Here is a 19,185-nt window from a genome sequence, read left to right as displayed (position 1 = left end):
ACCTCCTGGCCTAGCCCCGGCTCTGTTAACGGGAAATGAGAGAACTGAGCACAGCCTAGGATCCTAGGCGCACGTCGGTGGATGAGAGTAATTTCACCCAGTAATTAGGAATACATTTTAGGGACCAGCGGTTGATGTAATGGCTATGTCGTTGGACTCCCATGTAGTTGACAGTGATTCGAGTCCTGGACCCGGTGGCTTAAACTCATGCTGGGCGAGTGTGTGTGTGTGTCCAAGATTCTGAGAGGAGAATGGAGGAGAAGGGATTACAGCCTGGCCATACCCCCTGGGGGGTGATTTCTTGCTTTTTGTCTCTTTGTCTCTCTCTGTCTTTCTGGCGAGTGCACGTGCCCTGCAGCAAAAACCTCTCAAAAAAAATACATTTGGACTATTAATAACACCTTATCCATTTATGGTTTCTTTTTTGGGGGAAGTTTTAAGTGGTTAATCTGTGATTTACTTTATCTGAAGTAAATTTGTTCCCCATTATTCATTTACTTAAGTCCTATTCAATGACATAAATGTATTGAAGTTATAGAGGCAGCTTTTGATTGGTTCTGTCAGCCAAAGTTCTTCAATAACAATGATTTGATTTATAAATGAAGTTCTGTCCTTGACATGAAGATCATGGAGCTGCCTTGAGAAGTATTTTTATATATATTATGTATTATAATAATATATATATTATACATACATATATATGTAATATATATACACATACAACCTTTCAGAATAATGAAGAAACTTTGGTGATTGTAATGAAGAGTCCACACTCCGAGTGAGGAAACTGGGCTAGGACCAGGGGGATAGTTACCAAAAGAAAGGCCTGCAAAAGATCATCTGAGATTTGGATAATCTTTCCAGGTGTTGAAGTTAGCTTCTTAGCATTACCAGAAATGAAGAAAGATTTCCAGGCAGAGGCATAGTTGCTGTGATGGAGCATTAACACAATGCCCTGCTGTGCTGGAAGCCATATGGCCAACTGTGGGTTTGGATCCCTAGATCAGCTTAAAAACACTACTGGTGTGCTAACAGGTGCCCAGGATTCCATGGAATTGGAGGGCTGGGGATAAGGAATGGTGCCATGACAAGAGTGTCTCTCTTTCTCTCATGTGTGTGCATACACTATCATTAAAACAAAACAAAAACCCAGGCAAAGACTAAGGCTCCCAGTCATTGCCAGTGAGATGTGCCTTGGGAACAATTAGAGCAGATGTCCTATTTCTCTCCCTCAATACTTTCTTCGAGTAACACAAGTCAGTTTTTGCCAGATGACACACACTGACAGGTGTGAGCTGAAGACACAGTATGTTTGAGATACATGTCTTTCAACAGAATGAAGAAAAAGTCTCTGAAAGAGGAAGAATGAGGTTACAAAAGCCCTCATGTTCTAACTTTAAAAAAATATTGGGGTAGGCGTAAAGCAAGGGCTGCATAGTGGAACAGCAGTAAAATGTAACTCTGTAAGTCATTCCCATGTGGGAAGGTTCCTAGTTCAAGTCCAGAGGCCTCCCTGAGTACACTGAGCACACACTTGCCCATGATCCAGGGTCGAAGACTGGTGGTGTATTGTGTGTGGCATCAGATCCCTGTTGAAGGTTCTGTCTCTCTCTCTGGCTCACTTGCAGATGAAATAAATTAAAGTTGTTGTTTTTTTTTAATTTTAAACTTCAGGCAAATCAGCTTTAAACTGTTACTGTTTATTACTTGTCTCCAACAGATTTCAAAGGAAAAATTATATTTTGTTTGGATTAGAGTCTATATGTAGTGATTTAAAGAAAATTTAGTATGTATTAGGTCATTGGAAAAAGTCATGAAGTATTTTGTGTCATGACTTTCCCTATGACCCAATATTTAAAAAGGAATGTTAACCAGTTATTAATAGAAACCGAACTCATGATGCTTTAAAAGTTTCAAGATGACTTAAGTGAATGTAGACCCTAGCCCTGGCCTGCCTGGGTAACATATCCTGGGATTTGTGATAACACAGTGTACATGTTTGTAATGAAAGTGAGAAATCACCCCTCAGAGGGGATGGCCATACCACAATCCCTTCTCTTCTAGTCTCCTCTTGGGATTTTGGGCATGCAGGCCCACATACTGCAATCGACCATGAGAGGTCCAACCACTGCAGCTGCTGCCACTGTCATCTTCTTTCTCTTTCTTCTTCTTCTTCTCCTCCTTCTCCTCCTCCTGAGAGATTTTTGCTATAGGGCATGTGTGCTCACCAGAGAGACAGAGAAAGAGAGACAGAGAGACTGAAAGCGAGAAATCACCATCCTCAGGGGAGATGGTCATACTGCAATCCCTTCTCTTCCATTTTCTTCTTGGGATTTTGGGCATGCATGCACATGCTCCTAATGTGATTTTCAAGCAGCTGGGTTGGGGACTTGAAATATGGAATTGGCCATGAGGGATCCCACCTTCTTTCTTTTTCCTTTCTTTTTCCTTTATCCTTCTTCCTCTTCTTCCTTCTTCGTCATCGTCGTCTTCTTTTTAGAGAGATTTTTGCTATAGGGCATGTGTGCTTGCCAGAGACAGAAGAGAGAGAGAGAGAGAGACAGAAAGCAAGAAGTCACCCCTTCAGGGGGAATGGCCATGCCTCAATCCCTTCCTCTCCATTTTCCTTTTGGGATTTTGTGCATGCATACACATGTACCTGGCATGTTTCAAGCCTCCAGGTTTGGGACTTGAACCACAGTCGACCAAGTGGGATTCCAGTGACATTTCCTTCAGGGGGAATGGCCATGCCTCAATCCCTTCCTCTCCATTTTCCTTTTGGGATTTTGTGCATGCATACACATGTACCTGGCATGTTTCAAGCCTCCAGGTTTGGGACTTGAACCACAGTTGACTGAGTGGGATTCCAGTGACATAACCGTTACACCATCTGCTGGTCCCTTTGGGATCCAGCCTTCTTAACCTCCATGTAACCTCCTGGCCTAGCCCCGGCTCTGTTAACGGGAAATGAGAGAACTGAGCACAGCCTAGGATCCTAGGCGCACGTCGGTGGATGAGAGTAATTTCACCCAGTAATTAGGAATACATTTTAGGGACCAGCGGTTGATGTAATGGCTATGTCGTTGGACTCCCATGTAGTTGACAGTGATTCGAGTCCTGGACCCGGTGGCTTAAACTCATGCTGGGCGAGTGTGTGTGTGTGTCCAAGATTCTGAGAGGAGAATGGAGGAGAAGGGATTACAGCCTGGCCATACCCCCTGGGGGGTGATTTCTTGCTTTTTGTCTCTTTGTCTCTCTCTGTCTTTCTGGCGAGTGCACGTGCCCTGCAGCAAAAACCTCTCAAAAAAAATACATTTGGACTATTAATAACACCTTATCCATTTATGGTTTCTTTTTTGGGGGAAGTTTTAAGTGGTTAATCTGTGATTTACTTTATCTGAAGTAAATTTGTTCCCCATTATTCATTTACTTAAGTCCTATTCAATGACATAAATGTATTGAAGTTATAGAGGCAGCTTTTGATTGGTTCTGTCAGCCAAAGTTCTTCAATAACAATGATTTGATTTATAAATGAAGTTCTGTCCTTGACATGAAGATCATGGAGCTGCCTGGAGAAGTGTTTTTATATATATTATGTATTATAATAATATATATATTATACATACATATATATGTAATATATATACACATACAACCTTTCAGAATAATGAAGAAACTTTGGTGATTGTAATGAAGAGTCCACACTCCGAGTGAGGAAACTGGGCTAGGACCAGGGGGATAGTTACCAAAAGAAAGGCCTGCAAAAGATCATCTGAGATTTGGATAATCTTTCCAGGTGTTGAAGTTAGCTTCTTAGCATTACCAGAAATGAAGAAAGATTTCCAGGCAGAGGCATAGTTGCTGTGATGGAGCATTAACACAATGCCCTGCTGTGCTGGAAGCCATATGGCCAACTGTGGGTTTGGATCCCTAGATCAGCTTAAAAACACTACTGGTGTGCTAACAGGTGCCCAGGATTCCATGGAATTGGAGGGCTGGGGATAAGGAATGGTGCCATGACAAGAGTGTCTCTCTTTCTCTCATGTGTGTGCATACACTATCATTAAAACAAAACAAAAACCCAGGCAAAGACTAAGGCTCCCAGTCATTGCCAGTGAGATGTGCCTTGGGAACAATTAGAGCAGATGTCCTATTTCTCTCCCTCAATACTTTCTTCGAGTAACACAAGTCAGTTTTTGCCAGATGACACACACTGACAGGTGTGAGCTGAAGACACAGTATGTTTGAGATACATGTCTTTCAACAGAATGAAGAAAAAGTCTCTGAAAGAGGAAGAATGAGGTTACAAAAGCCCTCATGTTCTAACTTTAAAAAAATATTGGGGTAGGCGTAAAGCAAGGGCTGCATAGTGGAACAGCAGTAAAATGTAACTCTGTAAGTCATTCCCATGTGGGAAGGTTCCTAGTTCAAGTCCAGAGGCCTCCCTGAGTACACTGAGCACACACTTGCCCATGATCCAGGGTCGAAGACTGGTGGTGTATTGTGTGTGGCATCAGATCCCTGTTGAAGGTTCTGTCTCTCTCTCTGGCTCACTTGCAGATGAAATAAATTAAAGTTGTTGTTTTTTTTTAATTTTAAACTTCAGGCAAATCAGCTTTAAACTGTTACTGTTTATTAGTTGTCTCCAACAGATTTCAAAGGAAAAATTATATTTTGTTTGGATTAGAGTCTATATGTAGTGATTTAAAGAAAATTTAGTATGTATTAGGTCATTGGAAAAAGTCATGAAGTATTTTGTGTCATGACTTTCCCTATGACCCAATATTTAAAAAGGAATGTTAACCAGTTATTAATAGAAACCGAACTCATGATGCTTTAAAAGTTTCAAGATGACTTAAGTGAATGTAGACCCTAGCCCTGGCCTGCCTGGGTAACATATCCTGGGATTTGTGATAACACAGTGTACATGTTTGTAATGTTCCTTTTAATGGGTCCACAGTGCCAAGCTGTGCTTAGGATTTCTATCACCTCCTCAACTGACCAGCATTAATAATTAGAGACTCCCCCATGACCCGTAGGGCATGTGCACTTGCCAGAGAGACAAAGACAGTAAGAGGGAGAGTGAGAAATCACCCCCAATGGGGATGGCCATGCCACATTCCCTTCACTTCCAGTTTCCTCTTGGGATTTTGGGCACACACACACACACACACACACACACACACACATCTTTGGTGTGGTTTTTGAGGTTCTAATTAGGGACTCAGACTGTGACCAGCCATATGAGAGTCCAATGCCTTAACCATTACCTACCTGCTGGCCTCAGAGACTTATTTTTAACTATTCATAGTACCTGGTACTGGCATTCTATTTTAGAAAAGCTCAATATTTTAAGAAAAATATCAGACTACTTCTTCAAGGCACATTTACAATGAGAGTTTAGAGTTTATTAAGGCATAGCTGCAGGAAAGACAGCCTAACTTCTAGGGCAGGGGTCTCCAACTCCCAGACCACAGCAAGGTTGATCAGTGGCCTGTTAGGAAACAGGCTGCAGAGCAGGAGGTGAGTGGTAGTGGACAAGCACGGCTCCATTTGTATTTACAGCCACTCCCCATTGCTGACATTACCTAAGCTCCGCCTCCTGTCAGATCAGCAGCATCACAAGATTCTGATAGGATCACAGACCCTATGTGCACTGTGCATGTGTGGCATATAGGTTGTGCACTCTCAGAAGCTATTCCTACTCCTATCCCACCTCACCCTCCATCCATGGAAAAATCGTCTTTTACAGAACTGGTCGCTGGTGTGCACAATGTTGGGAACAGCTGCTCTCAGAGAAGGAAATGGAGAGATGTATAAAGTATTATAAAATTGTGAAGGGGTCATCCGACAGTAACATCCTCCACTGAGAAATTTTCAGTCGTGCTCATTGCTTTAATTGTGAAAGGGCGGCAACGGATGGGTCTGATGCCAGCTTACAATTGAAAGAACGTCCAGGTGTTTGAAAGAGATCAAAGGACTTGCACTCACAGCTAAGCAGGCACTCTGCTTGTTGATTGTGTATAATCTCATTAAAACCCCATAAAAGCAGGGCCAATTGTATTATAGCAATCCAGAGCATAGGTGTATGACCGCATGGTCATTAATGAAAGCATCTTTGGTAAAACTCCCAGTTTGATGTCCCTGATCCATTTAGCTGATCCCTTCAGCTGTGAACTTCACATTTCTGCCTTAATTTTTAAAAATTTAATTTAATTAAATTATTTTATTTTATTTTATTTATTAAGTTTGTTATAGGGCATGTGTGCTCATCAGAAAGAGACAGAGAGTGTGAAAGCATATCAGGTCCAGGACTTGAAACATGGTTGGCCATGTGGGAGTCCACCACCTTGACCACCACACCACCTGCTGGCCCCTTGGGCATTTTTAAAATGCAGACCGAGGGTGTTTTTCCCCATATACATGAATCCCCCGATGGTGCCCTTGGCCCTGCTGGGCACTTGGCTCCTGGAGTGTCAGCACTGCTCCAGCGCTGGATGAGGGCCTTTCCCCTAGTCCTGTTGCAGCCGTTTCCTGCCCTAATACCTGATTTTGTGTGTGGATTTTGTGTGGTCAAAACAGACCCTCCCACTTGTCCTTTTTTAACACCGGAAAGCACTGTTAGACATTTATTTGTCTTGCTATGGAGGTTGATGGGCAAAAATGAATCACTCTTCTTTAAAACAACAATGAACAACCTATTCACCAGAACAAGGATAGCCAAACCTGAGTATGCACACTGCCCCTGAGGTGTTCTCATTCCTGACTTCTGTGAGCGAGTCTTCCTCCTTTCCCAGGATTTCCTGTAGTTCTCTACTGCAAGTGACTTTGTTGTTTTCAGTAGCATCATTTTACCTTTGTATGGTGACCTTGGGAAGGGGAGGACTGTCTCATTTATCTTTGCATCTGCTCTGCTTATCTGTAGAGTATAGTGGCCTGCCCTCTAGGAGAGGCTGAGTAGCAATTTATCACTAAATAATAGCTAGTTTATTCATCTTCTCACCAGACTGCAGTGATAAGGTGATGATGTTTCCATCACTGACTCTTCATGGACACCTTGTGTTGCACGATTTGCAGAGCAGATGTTCATTGAAGTTGTGGGGCCCCCCTAAAATGAAATAGAGGCACCCTCCCCTTTGCTTACTGCAATATACCCAAATCATGTACCCCATGGAATGGAATGAACAGATGGAAAACCTGATGAGGAAAAGGCAGAGCCCAGAGGAAAGGTGCTGGTAATGAGGAACCCCTGGCTGCAGCTGGCTTTGCTTGGATCTCGCCTGCCTGGCCGTTCTTATTTGCTTTCAGGACCTTGGGGAGGTAAAATAAAGTCATGGCTTGAGACCAGCAGTTAGCATAATGGCTATGTCGCTGGACTCCCACTTAGTCGACGGCAGTTCGCGTCCTGGACCCGATGGCTTAAGACTCATGCCAGGCGCGTGTGCGTGTGTGCCCAAGAACCCGAGAGGAGAATGGAGGAGACGGGATTGCAGCGTGGCTATCCTCCCTGGGGAGTGATTTCTCACTTTCTGTCTCTGCGTCTCTCTCTGTCTGGCGAGCACACGTGTCCTATGGCAAAAACCTCTACATAAAAAAAAAGTCATGGCTATAAAATCACTCTGGGACGTTTAAAATATTGTACAGACATAAGGTGTTATTACTTCTCTTACAAGTTCAACTGGCAAAAAATTTATGATGAGCATTTAGTAAATGTTGGCTAGCAGTGTTAAATATTGTTTACTCCCTAAATAAATGAGTTGTAACACTTGTGCAATTCTTTCTCGCAGGTATGAATTAGGAGCTGCTCTGTTTATTGGATGGGCAGGAGCCTCACTCTGCATAATTGGCGGTGTCATATTTTGCTTTTCAATATCTGACAACAACAAAGCACCCAGGTATGAAAAAAAGACAAAAATTACCGGTGAAAAGGTACAATACTATTCTAATGTATTGACATAAAGGACAAATTATAGATAGTTCATGATTCTTAGAAACTTCAAAAACCCAGAATTGGGAAAGGTTAGGGATATAGTTCTTTCTTTTTTAAAGAGCTTATTGGGTCAGTCTGTGGGATGGTGATTAATGCAGCTGGATCCCATGTGTCTGACTGCACAGTTCGAGCCCCAGACCTGGTGGCTTGAAAAGTGTGCCAGGTGCCTATATATGAATGGCCCAGATCCTGACAGGAGAACAGAGAAGGAATCATGGTGTGGTCATCCCCCCCAGGGGTGATTTCTTATTCCCTTCCCCTCTCTCTCTCTAGTGAGCACATGTGCCCTACAGAAAATTTAAGTGAAAACAAAGAAGAGCTTATTGTTATATTCTAGAGCTATTTCTGCTAGAAATATGAGTCCAAATATGAGGATATATTCTTCACCTTGACGTCATCCTAATTTTCATATGGCCAGGAATTGTTACGAAGGTCATTACTAAGTCTCTTAGGTTTCAGGAAGAGGATTTTTAAAATTGGTCTTGAAAGGAAATAACTGAACACATGAACAAGTCAGGAGTTCCTTCTGCAGAGAATCTCTTGGTCATACCAGCTATTCAGAAACGATACTGAAATATTTTCTGGGGTGACAGGAAGGGTGAAGTTGAACCAAGAAAGGGAAAGATGTTAAGTTTAGTTGTTGAAAGAAACATGTGGAGGGGAGTTTCCTCCCATCTTCGCCCTCAGTGTAGGACAGAATCCACCAACCTGTGCTTTGCCTTCCAGAATGGGCTATGCATACAATGGCCCCACGTCTGTCATGTCTTCCCGGAGCAAGTATCCAGGTGCAGAAGATTTTAGGACCACAAACCCTTCAAAACAGTTCGATAAAAATGCGTACGTGTAGAAGAGCTCTGCTGGCAAGCTGTATTTTGGGTTTGTTATAAAAATGAACTGTTCCCACAGTTATCCCATCAAGACTCTCATATAATTGACACTCAAACTGTTTTTAAAATATGAATTTTATGTGTAGATTGTTGATGGATGTAAATGTTCTTACATAGTTATATACTAATCATGTTCTGTTGTGACTTTCTATAAAAAAAATAAACAGGTTATTTACAGGACTTGTAATTTATTTTATACATTTATAGAACACAGAAAACATTTAGGGCCAAAGTAGGATCAAAGCTTTGGGAAATATTAGTAATGTAGCCTTTTTTTAAATTATTATTTTTAAATGATTTATTTTTAAAATGATTATTTAATTTTAGTTATCATTATTATTACTTTTTAACTTCTTATAGGGCATGTGCACTCATCAGAGACAGACAAAGAGAGAAAAAGAAGGAAGTGAAAAAGCAAACCACTAGGTCTCATTCAAACTGTGGTAGGCCATGTGAAAGTCTAGCACCTCAGTCACCACGCCACCTGCTGGCCCAGTAGTACAGCCTTTTAATCATGCATACATTGAAGTCTCTTTCCCCATTCCTTGTGTTTTTCTTCATTCATATACAAGACAGCATGTATAGAAGGAATGGTGTCTTGTAAACAGTGTAGGGACAATCTTGAGACTGTCCCTCAGAAGGCATCCAAACTGAATAGACACGTGACTGTGTAGTTGGCTTCTACTCTCTTCTACCAGTCTGTCATTCATTGTGACTGCTCAAGGGACCGTTACGGGGGCCAAGTGGTAACTGCCTTCTATTAGGTCGTGGGGAAAGTCATGAAATATTTTTCTATGCAAAAATACCTCATACAACGCAATATGTAGCACATTCATTTAAGTGTAACTGCTTAGGTTTCTCGGTCACAGAAAACAGTGTCTTGAGTTGTGGCAAGAGCAAGAGCTGAGCTAGAAACACTAGTCGTTGATACTGGAGCAATAAAGCAAGCCCAGGGCTGAATGATACCTGCCTCACTCAGAACTGAGGGGCTGAGTTCTGGCGTGTCTTGCGGGTCCCATCTGTGGAACTAACTGGGTAACTGAGAAACTTGCTGTTTTTCAACATGTGAAAGTTGCTCCAGTGATTTCTTAACGAACGCAGTTCTTTAAAGGTTGGAATGAAAGATTGAAGGGGATCCCGGAAAAGACAGAAACAGATAAGATTCCATCTAATGTGAGGTCAGGATGTTATCCAGTATTACCCACCAAGTCAAGCTCCCTTTTAGTCATCACCTAGTAAAGTATAAATTTAACTTTGAGGCTAGTTGGTAGTATGGTGGTTGGGGCAGTTGGGTCCCACATGTTTCGGGGGCAGACCCATCAGTTTGAGGGAGGTGCCAGGTGTGTGTGCATGTGCACCCAGAATCCCGATGGAGAAATGGAGAAGGAACAGCGGCATGGCTGTCTCCCCTGGGGGTTGCTTCTCAGTTTCTCTTTCTTTCTCTGGAGTGCGCACATGACCTCTGGTAAAGTAAAAAAAGAAAAGTTAACTCTGAAATCATCTCTAATAACTCAGCCACAGTCACAATGATCTCATGGAGGGCTTTACTGGAAAAATTGACAAAATGAAGAGATCTAAAACCCAACAAAACAGTTATAAGGTTACCATGTTTGGAAAGAGAGTACAGACAGTACTACAAAGTATAAAAAAAATGCAAAAATGTTTATAGGAACTTTCTGACCACTGACAATGTAACTGTTCAAAAATAAAACTAAATTAGTTTTGAGGTATTTTGTAATACAGATTAGGTATTAAAAAAGTAAAAAAAAAACAAAGCTAAACTCCATACACATATGAATTGAGTAATGACTCAGTCTTTTCTATTAATATTCTGATAAACTGGCATTTAAAACAGCTATATTTTACTCATAAAATGTCAAAAATAAAGGATTATGTTGCAGAAAATAACTGTTTAATAGCATCATGCTTACGGTGGCTCAAAGCTGAACATGAGGAAGGTACCTCAGGACAATGTATTTAACATGGACCTAGCTCCATTGTAATTTCTCAACTTACTTCTATATGAAAAATAACCAGTCTAACTGCAGAGATTTCACTGATTTAACCAATTAAATTTTAAGGATACAAACAGAATCCTATAATATAAACACTTCCAATGTGACCATAACGATATCTAAAAAAAAGTTTTAATAATTCAAACCAAAACCTGTAAGTTAAAAAAAAATACACTTAACACTAGAGTACCATTCTGAAGAATAACTTTTTATGACTTTGATAACATGTTATTTTTAAGCAGCAGAAGTCTTAAACACCTATTTAAATGCTTCAAAATACTGTTGACACATTGTTTTTCAAGACTGGGTCAAGCACCGTTTGAGACCCTTGTTCTTTAAATGGGCTCCTTACTGCCTGGAAAGTGCTCTAAGGCAGGAGCCCCAGAACCATTGGGGCAGGTTACTGAAACACTGTGATACGGAGATGCTGTTGGCTTCTGGAAGAATCTTCCACCATGTGAACTTGGAACTATACGTCTGAGGAGTCGCTCCAGTCTGTCACAGTTATTAAGCTGCTTTTTAATGTGCTCGACTCAATGTCTTGAAGTCCTGTGGAGGGAGAGGGAGGAGGAGGAGAAGAGAAGGCATCAATGGTTAAAGCACATTGTCAAGCCTGTAAAAATCCTCATTTCAGTCCTTCCATCTGAGTCTGTGAATCCCCACGAGCTATGGAGGAGGCTAGTATAAAGTCCAACCATGGACTGACCACATCTTTAGGACCCTCTCACAGACCCATATATGGAACCTCCAGTCCTCAGCCTATAAGTTTAGGACTAGAATAACTACTATGGTGAGACCACATCCAGAGAGAGGAGCTACGCCCAGAGATACAATCCGCAAACACACTTCCGCTGTCCTGGGTATTAGCAACACCTCTCTTATGCAGGCACAGGTACGTGGGCTTGTCCTGGCACTTGATACACGACCGTCTCTGAAGCAATTTCCCCATGCTTCCTACTCCTCCTTCAGCATTCAGCATGGGGCCTGGATGCTCAAAGTACTCAGTATGTTTGTGTAGTTACAGACACTTGGGTGAATGGGTGTTGTAAAGAAAGGAGATGGAGTGTTAGAAACAGTTCCTAGGTAGATGAGCTTAAATATGAAGCTGATTAAAAAGTGCTAAGATTTTAAACCAGTGAACTAGTACAGTGCAGAGAATTCCACTCAGGCTTGACTCTAGAAGTGTTTTTTGGAGGGACACAGGGTCATAGAATTAGGGGAAGACATAGGAAGTGTCCTTAGGGCCCCCTCTGGCCCCATGCACTGAAGAGTCACTTTAACGCAAACACGGTCTTAGGTTTTCAACAATGAGAGTCGGTCCTTAGATACTGCACAGACAAATTTCATGACGGTCATATGTCATGACTGCTACTATGCTGTGCTGTGACAGTGTGACAGTAAGGGTGCAAATGGGTACAAATACACTGAAGAGGGGGCAGAGGGGAGGTGAAGTAGATGGTGAAAGGAGCCAGATAGCTTTTGGCACAGCCAGGATCTTGATGTTTCCTTTCTATTAGGTTCAGTTCAAGGAATATGTACAATTCACTGATTTATATAGTTACTGATTATTTAAGTTTAGGTCTAATCTCTAGTCTTTAAAGTTTTCAATACTGTTTTTAGAACTGTCCATACAAACACTCTCTTCACGCAGGTGCCCCAGAGGAAGGAACGTGTCCTCTTTTAGCAGGACCATCAACAGTGAATGTCTGTTATCGGTGAGCCAAGGAACAGATGTGGGTCTCAGCCCATTCCCAAGAGAAGTGCTTGTCAGAGGCATTGAGTACGCCCAGAGATACAATCCGCAAACACACTTCCGCTGTCCTGGGTATTAGCAACACCTCTCTTATGCAGGCACAGGTACGTGGGCTTGTCCTGGCACTTGATACACGACCGTCTCTGAAGCAATTTCCCCATGCTTCCTACTCCTCCTTCAGCATTCAGCATGGGGCCTGGATGCTCAAAGTGCTCAGTATGTTTGTGTAGTTACAGACACTTGGGTGAATGGGTGTTGTAAAGAAAGGAGATGGAGTGTTAGAAACAGTTCCTAGGTAGATGAGCTTAAATATGAAGCTGATTAAAAAGTGCTAAGATTTTAAACCAGTGAACTAGTACAGTGCAGAGAATTCCACTCAGGCTTGACTCTAGAAGTGTTTTTTGGAGGGACACAGGGTCATAGAATTAGGGGAAGACATAGGAAGTGTCCTTAGGGCCCCCTCTGGCCCCATGCACTGAAGAGTCACTTTAACGCAAACACGGTCTTAGGTTTTCAACAATGAGAGTCGGTCCTTAGATACTGCACAGACAAATTTCATGACGGTCATATGTCATGACTGCTACTATGCTGTGCTGTGACAGTGTGACAGTAAGGGTGCAAATGGGTACAAATACACTGAAGAGGGGGCAGAGGGGAGGTGAAGTAGATGGTGAAAGGAGCCAGATAGCTTTTGGCACAGCCAGGATCTTGATGTTTCCTTTCTATTAGGTTCAGTTCAAGGAATATGTACAATTCACTGATTTATATAGTTACTGATTATTTAAGTTTAGGTCTAATCTCTAGTCTTTAAAGTTTTCAATACTGTTTTTAGAACTGTCCATACAAACACTCTCTTCACGCAGGTGCCCCAGAGGAAGGAACGTGTCCTCTTTTAGCAGGACCATCAACAGTGAATGTCTGTTATCGGTGAGCCAAGGAACAGATGTGGGTCTCAGCCCATTCCCAAGAGAAGTGCTTGTCAGAGGCATTGAGGTGGTTGGGGGTGGCAGGGAACTTCGCTGTCACCACATACAAGATTTACCTGGATAAAAATATAAATGACAATTTGTCTAACTGCAAAAACGAAATCCATTGAGAATTAAGTTACTGGATTTATCCAAGTTCTAGACTAGGTAGATGGGAACCATTTCAACAGACAATTTCATTTGTAATTCATCCTACTAACCACATGGCTCTAAGGAACTTTTCCTTGGGAGAAAATAGAAGAATCATCTAATAGGGAGGTGGATGGAGAGAGGAAGAGTGAAAGCATGGTCTCGTTTGGGTGTATGGCTGGGCATGTTCCTTCCTCTGGGGCACCTGTGTGAAGAGAGCATTTGTACGGACAGTTCTAAAAACAATACTGAAAATTTTAAAGACTAGAGATTATACCAAAAATTAAATAATCAGTAACTACATAAGTGAGTGAATTGTACATATTCCCTAAACTGAACTTAATATAAAGAAAGCGTAAGGGACCAGCAGGTGGCGTGGTGGTTAAGGTGCTGGACACTCCCACATGGCCGACTGCAGTTCGAGTACTGGACCTGGTGGCTTGCTTTCTCACTGTGTGTATTTCTCTCTGGTCAAATTAAAATAAATGAATGAATAAATAAAATTAAATAAATAATTATTTTAAAAAGAAAAGAAAAGAAAGCATAGCAATCTTGGCTGCGCCCATAGCAAGTTTCTGTCTGCTGATATATTAGCAAGCTTCAGCAGGTATTTACAAAGATGAAATGCAACTCAGCACCAAGTGGACTGAGCTTCTGCCAAGACTCAAAAGCAGCGAACCTTCTCCCTTTGACCCCTTGGGATTAGACGCTCCCCAGGCATTTGGCACTTGAGTGGGATGTGACTCATTCTTCACAGGTGGAGTTTCCTTCTGTTCTTTCCCAGGTTTTTTCTCTTCCTCCAAGGACGAGATGTCCCAGTCGTCGTCATCCACGTCTGCACACTGAGAGAAATGTGTGGAGAAGAGTTAAAAGTCTCCTAAAGAAAAGTGCCCTCCGTCATTCGATTCTTTAGACTCAACAGCTGAGCCTGAATGATAAGAAGCTGAGAACCACAAGAGATGCCAGATCTGGTCATTTCTGCAGAGCAGCGAAGTAGATTTGGAAGTCTGAATTTTGAAAGCTTAAAAAACCACCTCTTATTCATTTTTTGCCTTGGGAATATATATATATATATATATATATATGTATGTTTCCTCAACCAGTTATAAATTTAAAAAATTCCAGAACTATTTCGTTGTAGGGGCATGGAGCTCTAAAAGTCAGGGTGCTCCTGGGTAGGAGCGAGGTCTGCTCTGGGTCCCTCCCTCGGCCTGCTCTGGGCTCCTCCCTCCGGGCTGCCCTGACATTGAACTGCAGGATACGTCACAGAGACCCCTGCAGAGCGGCCCTGCACTGAAAAGAGCACATATTTCTGCCATCCCATCCCTTCAGCTCTCTCCTGAGTGACATGTGACTCTTTGCCATTTTGGGCTTGTGCAGTACAAATAGCACCAATGAATAAAAGTCATTTGACAAAATGCTCTGAATTCCATAGATAGGACAAGACATAAAATCTAATTTAAGTTAAAAAATGAAGAAAAGAGTAACTTCTATGGTGAGACCACATCCAGAGAGAGGAGCTACGCCCAGAGATACAATCCGCAAACACACTTCCGCTGTCCTGGGTGTTAGCAACACCTCTCTTACCCAGGCACATACGTGGGCTGGTCCTGGCACTTGATACACGACCGTCTCTGAAGCAATTTCTCCACTTCCCCTCCTCCCTCCCTAGTGGAACTAAACTGTGAAAAGTCCCTATTTTACTTCCAGGCCGCATCAGGGTCACAGAGATGTCCCTGGATGTGGCTCTGGAGGCTCCAGATTCCAGTCAGGCATAAGAGTCTCTATACAAGCCACCAAATTCCTACAAGCACCAAAATACTGTGCCAGACAGGAGTTTCAGAGCCGGTAAAGAATGATACACAGGTGCCCGTTACTATTAGCACTCCAGTATCTTTGATTCTCTACGGACTGGGAAGAAATGTGATAATGGAAATAAGACAAGATGAACATCTCAACCTCTCTTCTATACTAAATAATATTTGCTTTCCATTTCAACGACAAAAATGTGATCATTAAGGTATTTAGTCAAAAGATGAATTTATATAAGTTTAGCAAGTGAAAGTGAATTCACCTTTAGATCTTTTTCTTTTGGACAGGTTTTTTTTTTTTTTTTTTTTGCGCGTGCGCTCGCCAGACAGAGAGAGACAGAGAGACAGAAAGTGAGAAATCACCCCCCAGGGAGGATGGCCATGCCACAATCCCTTCTCCTCCATTCTTCTCTTGGGTACACACACACACGTGCCCGGCGTGAGTTTAAGCCACCAGGTCTGGGACTCGAACTGTGGTTGGCAACATGGGAGTCCAGTGACAGCCATTATGTTAACTGCTAGTCCCACCTTTAAATCTTCTTGGACTTCTTTTTTGATAAATGCCTCAGTGACATTAATCCCACCAACTGGTTTATTCACGTTTCTGTGATGTGCAGCCATCTTTTCAACTTTCTCAGTTATGGTTTTAATGGAGGTTCCTATAGGATCAAGAGAAATAAGTCAGGTATAGTTTTTTAAAAAAATACATCTAATTACAAAAATTACAGGCTGAAAGACTCAACTTTGCATATAAGTATATATTATTAAAATAGAATCAATGGATACATTTAGGGATGAAAAAAGTTAAAGATCTATTTTTTTTTAAAGAACTATTTATTTAGTTTTATTTATTCACTAATTTATTTTAATTTGACCAGAGAGTGAGAGAAAGTGAGAAAGCAAGTCACCAGGTCCAGGACTCGAACTGTAGTTGGCCATGTGGGAGTGTCCAGCACCTTAACCACCACGAAAGAGAGAGTGAGACTAGATCTATTCTTTAAAAACATTTATGATGCTCCAGATTAGGAACCGTAAGTTTTCATTTTAAGTAAATGAACAATGGTCTTATTTGTGTATGGGATCAGAAACTATTTCCATGATTTAACCTGCATGATTGGAATATTCATGTGGGATATTTCTGAAAACAATATGGATTATTTTTAAAAGAATTAAGTATACTTTACAAAATCATATAAATACATGGTATATATAAATGATATATCTTATATCTGATTTTAAACACATACTTTACAAATTATGTGAAATGGAATTTTAGTTTCTTTTTTAGATTTTTGTCATAAGGCACGTGTGCTTGCTAGAGAGACAGAGAGAGAAAGAGAGAGTGAGAGTGAGAAATCACCACCCCAGGGGGAATAACCACCCTGTAATCCCATCTCCTCCATTTTCCTCTTGAGATTTTTTTGGCATGCACGCACATGTGTGCCCCCACTCCCCCCCAGTTTTTTAAGCTGCCAGATCCAGGACTCGAACTGTGGAGTTGCCTATGTAATCCAGTGCCTTAACCACCATGCCACCTGCTGGCCTTGGAATTTCAGTTTTTAAAAAATGACTCATGAGGGGCCAGCCCATGTGGTGGTTGAGGTGCTAGATTTCCACATAGCTGACCACAGTTCGAGTCCCAGATCTGGTAGCTTGCTTTCTACTTTCCCTTTCTTTCTCACTGTTTCTCTTTGATCTAAATAAAAACAATGATAATAAATAAAATGAAATAAATATATAATTAAAAAAAAAAGTCTCATGAGCTCCATGTCTCTTCACCGAATTATCAAGAACCAGAGACTGGTTTTCCTTTAGGATTGTCCAGGGCCTGGAGTAATAGAAAGCTATTCTCATTGTCACCAGTGTCATAGGTTGAATTATGTCTCTTCAAATTTACAGGATGACATCGTCATCCTAGACCTTTAGAAGTTAGATTTATTTGAAGACAGGGTCTTTTTCTTTCTATTCTTTTAAAGTTTTGTTATAGGGTGTGTGCACTCGCCAGAGAGAGACAACAGAAAAAGAGAGAAATCCCCCGACTGAGAACCACTGTCTTCAACTTCCGGAAAGCTTTCCAAGGATAAACGCTCACCTGTGGGCTTGGGGGGGACATCAAAGTCCCTGATTTCACTTCCCTCAGTCCAGTCTGCGTCCTGTTTGGCAGCGCTCTTTCCACAGCCGTTCTTGCTGCTTTTAGAGGGTGGTACAAGAAGCAGGTCCGGGGACGTGTAGGCCTGGATGAAGTCGTCTTCGTCTAGCTCCTCCTCTGAACTGAAGGGCGGGGTCCTGCACCAACAAAGCCCACACAGGGCCGCAGTTTTCAGGATTTACAACCCACACATCTCTGCAAGCAGTGGGACCTTTCTCAGGCTCCTGCCCAGAGAACACGACAAGCACATGCCTGCATAATCACAGGCGCGTGGGAGGCCCAGGAGCTATGTGCCAGGCTGCAGGGGCATCCCATGGTCAGATGTGCCAGCCGGCATTATTTACCAAAATGGATGTGAAATTAACGGCCTTTGTCTTCTAAACCCCAGCCTAGGTTTTTACATGCCTAAGAAAAATATGACTCAGTGGAAGAGAAACATTTTCTGCAATAACACTCCATCCCAAATACTTGTAACTTATCCCTAAACTACACTTCACAAAGTTCATTTTCACACGCAATCTCATTTGTATTAGCACATGGATCATCACTCCCATTTAGGGTAGGGTTTGTTCCTTTAGAGATTACTTATTGAGCACCTAAATTCCACACAGTGTATTAGTCTTGTAAATGTTGATTCAGTCACAACATCCCAATGAATCAGAGCAATTCCCATGAGGTTATGTATATGAAAAACGCTTTTGGAGGATGAAGCATTATTTGCTGTCTCTCCTATGCAATTCCTTGATGAAGAGGTAACTACGGCATCAGTATCTCCAGAGTAGGGCAATGATAATAAATTCAATCGTGATAAAATTTGTCCTATTCGTAATTAATAACTGTAATATACCCACAATTTATTTACCCACAAGTGCCAGACCAAACTCAACTCTTTTTCATTTGTAGCTGTACTGTGAAGGAGGCAGTAATGTCCCATATGACAGATAAGAAATTGAGGCTTAAAAAACACCCATGACAGATAAGAAAATTGAAGTATAAATAGTAATCGATAGATCTGTGGTTCGTGGTGGATACTGGATAGAACTTTGATTCTGTTTTTTTCTTTAAAGCATTATTTTTTATTTATTTATTCATTCATTTATTTTAATTTGACCAGAGAGAGACACAGAGAGAAAGAGAAGTGAGAAAGCAAGTCACTGGGTCCGGGACTCGAACTGTGGTCGGCCATGTGGGAGTGTCCAGCACCTTAACCAACATGCCACCTGCTGGCCTCCATGGAGCTTTGATTCTGAATATCCTAAGAGGTCCTAAAGAATAAGCTCTAGGTCATTACCAACTACTACAAGGGTCTAGAACATCACGGTATCATCTGAAACAAATGTAACAGTGAAATGGATCCAGTCATTAAACCCTACCAACATCCATTTTTATTAAAGGTGCTTATTGAGAAATGCCAGGATACTGAGGTGAGGGTGGAGGAAGAAAGAAAAAGACTCTGGTGTGGACC

The 19,185-nt window shown here is 41.8% G+C and overlaps 2 protein-coding genes across 4 annotated transcripts in view; one reads left to right on the top strand and one right to left on the bottom strand.

The window, feature by feature from the left end:
- Positions 1–9,054, top strand: part of CLDN10 (claudin 10) — a 136,738-nt gene extending 127,684 nt beyond the window's left edge. For both annotated transcript variants that reach the window (XM_006156605.1, XM_006156604.2), the window contains exons 4-5: positions 7,788–7,895; positions 8,717–9,054. In XM_006156605.1, the coding sequence (XP_006156667.1) occupies positions 7,788–7,895; positions 8,717–8,837 (229 nt within the window). In that variant the 3' untranslated portion in view covers positions 8,838–9,054. The remainder of the gene's footprint in view (positions 1–7,787; positions 7,896–8,716) is intronic.
- A 1,968-nt stretch (positions 9,055–11,022) lies between these two features.
- DZIP1 (DAZ interacting zinc finger protein 1) overlaps positions 11,023–19,185 on the bottom strand; it is a gene marked incomplete at its 5' end in the record, with an annotated part of 62,544 nt that continues 54,381 nt past the window's right edge. For both annotated transcript variants that reach the window (XM_014590935.2, XM_014590936.2), the window contains 4 exon segments: positions 11,023–11,441; positions 14,440–14,602; positions 16,100–16,230; positions 17,664–17,857. In XM_014590935.2, the coding sequence (XP_014446421.1) occupies positions 11,362–11,441; positions 14,440–14,602; positions 16,100–16,230; positions 17,664–17,857 (568 nt within the window).

Source organism: Tupaia chinensis, unplaced genomic scaffold (genome assembly GCF_000334495.1).
Source record: "Tupaia chinensis unplaced genomic scaffold, TupChi_1.0 Scaffold000503_1, whole genome shotgun sequence".
NCBI classification, from domain to species: domain Eukaryota; kingdom Metazoa; phylum Chordata; class Mammalia; order Scandentia; family Tupaiidae; genus Tupaia; species Tupaia belangeri.
Note: the sequence above shows the minus strand (reverse complement) of the source record. Positions and strands in the feature narration are given on the sequence as shown.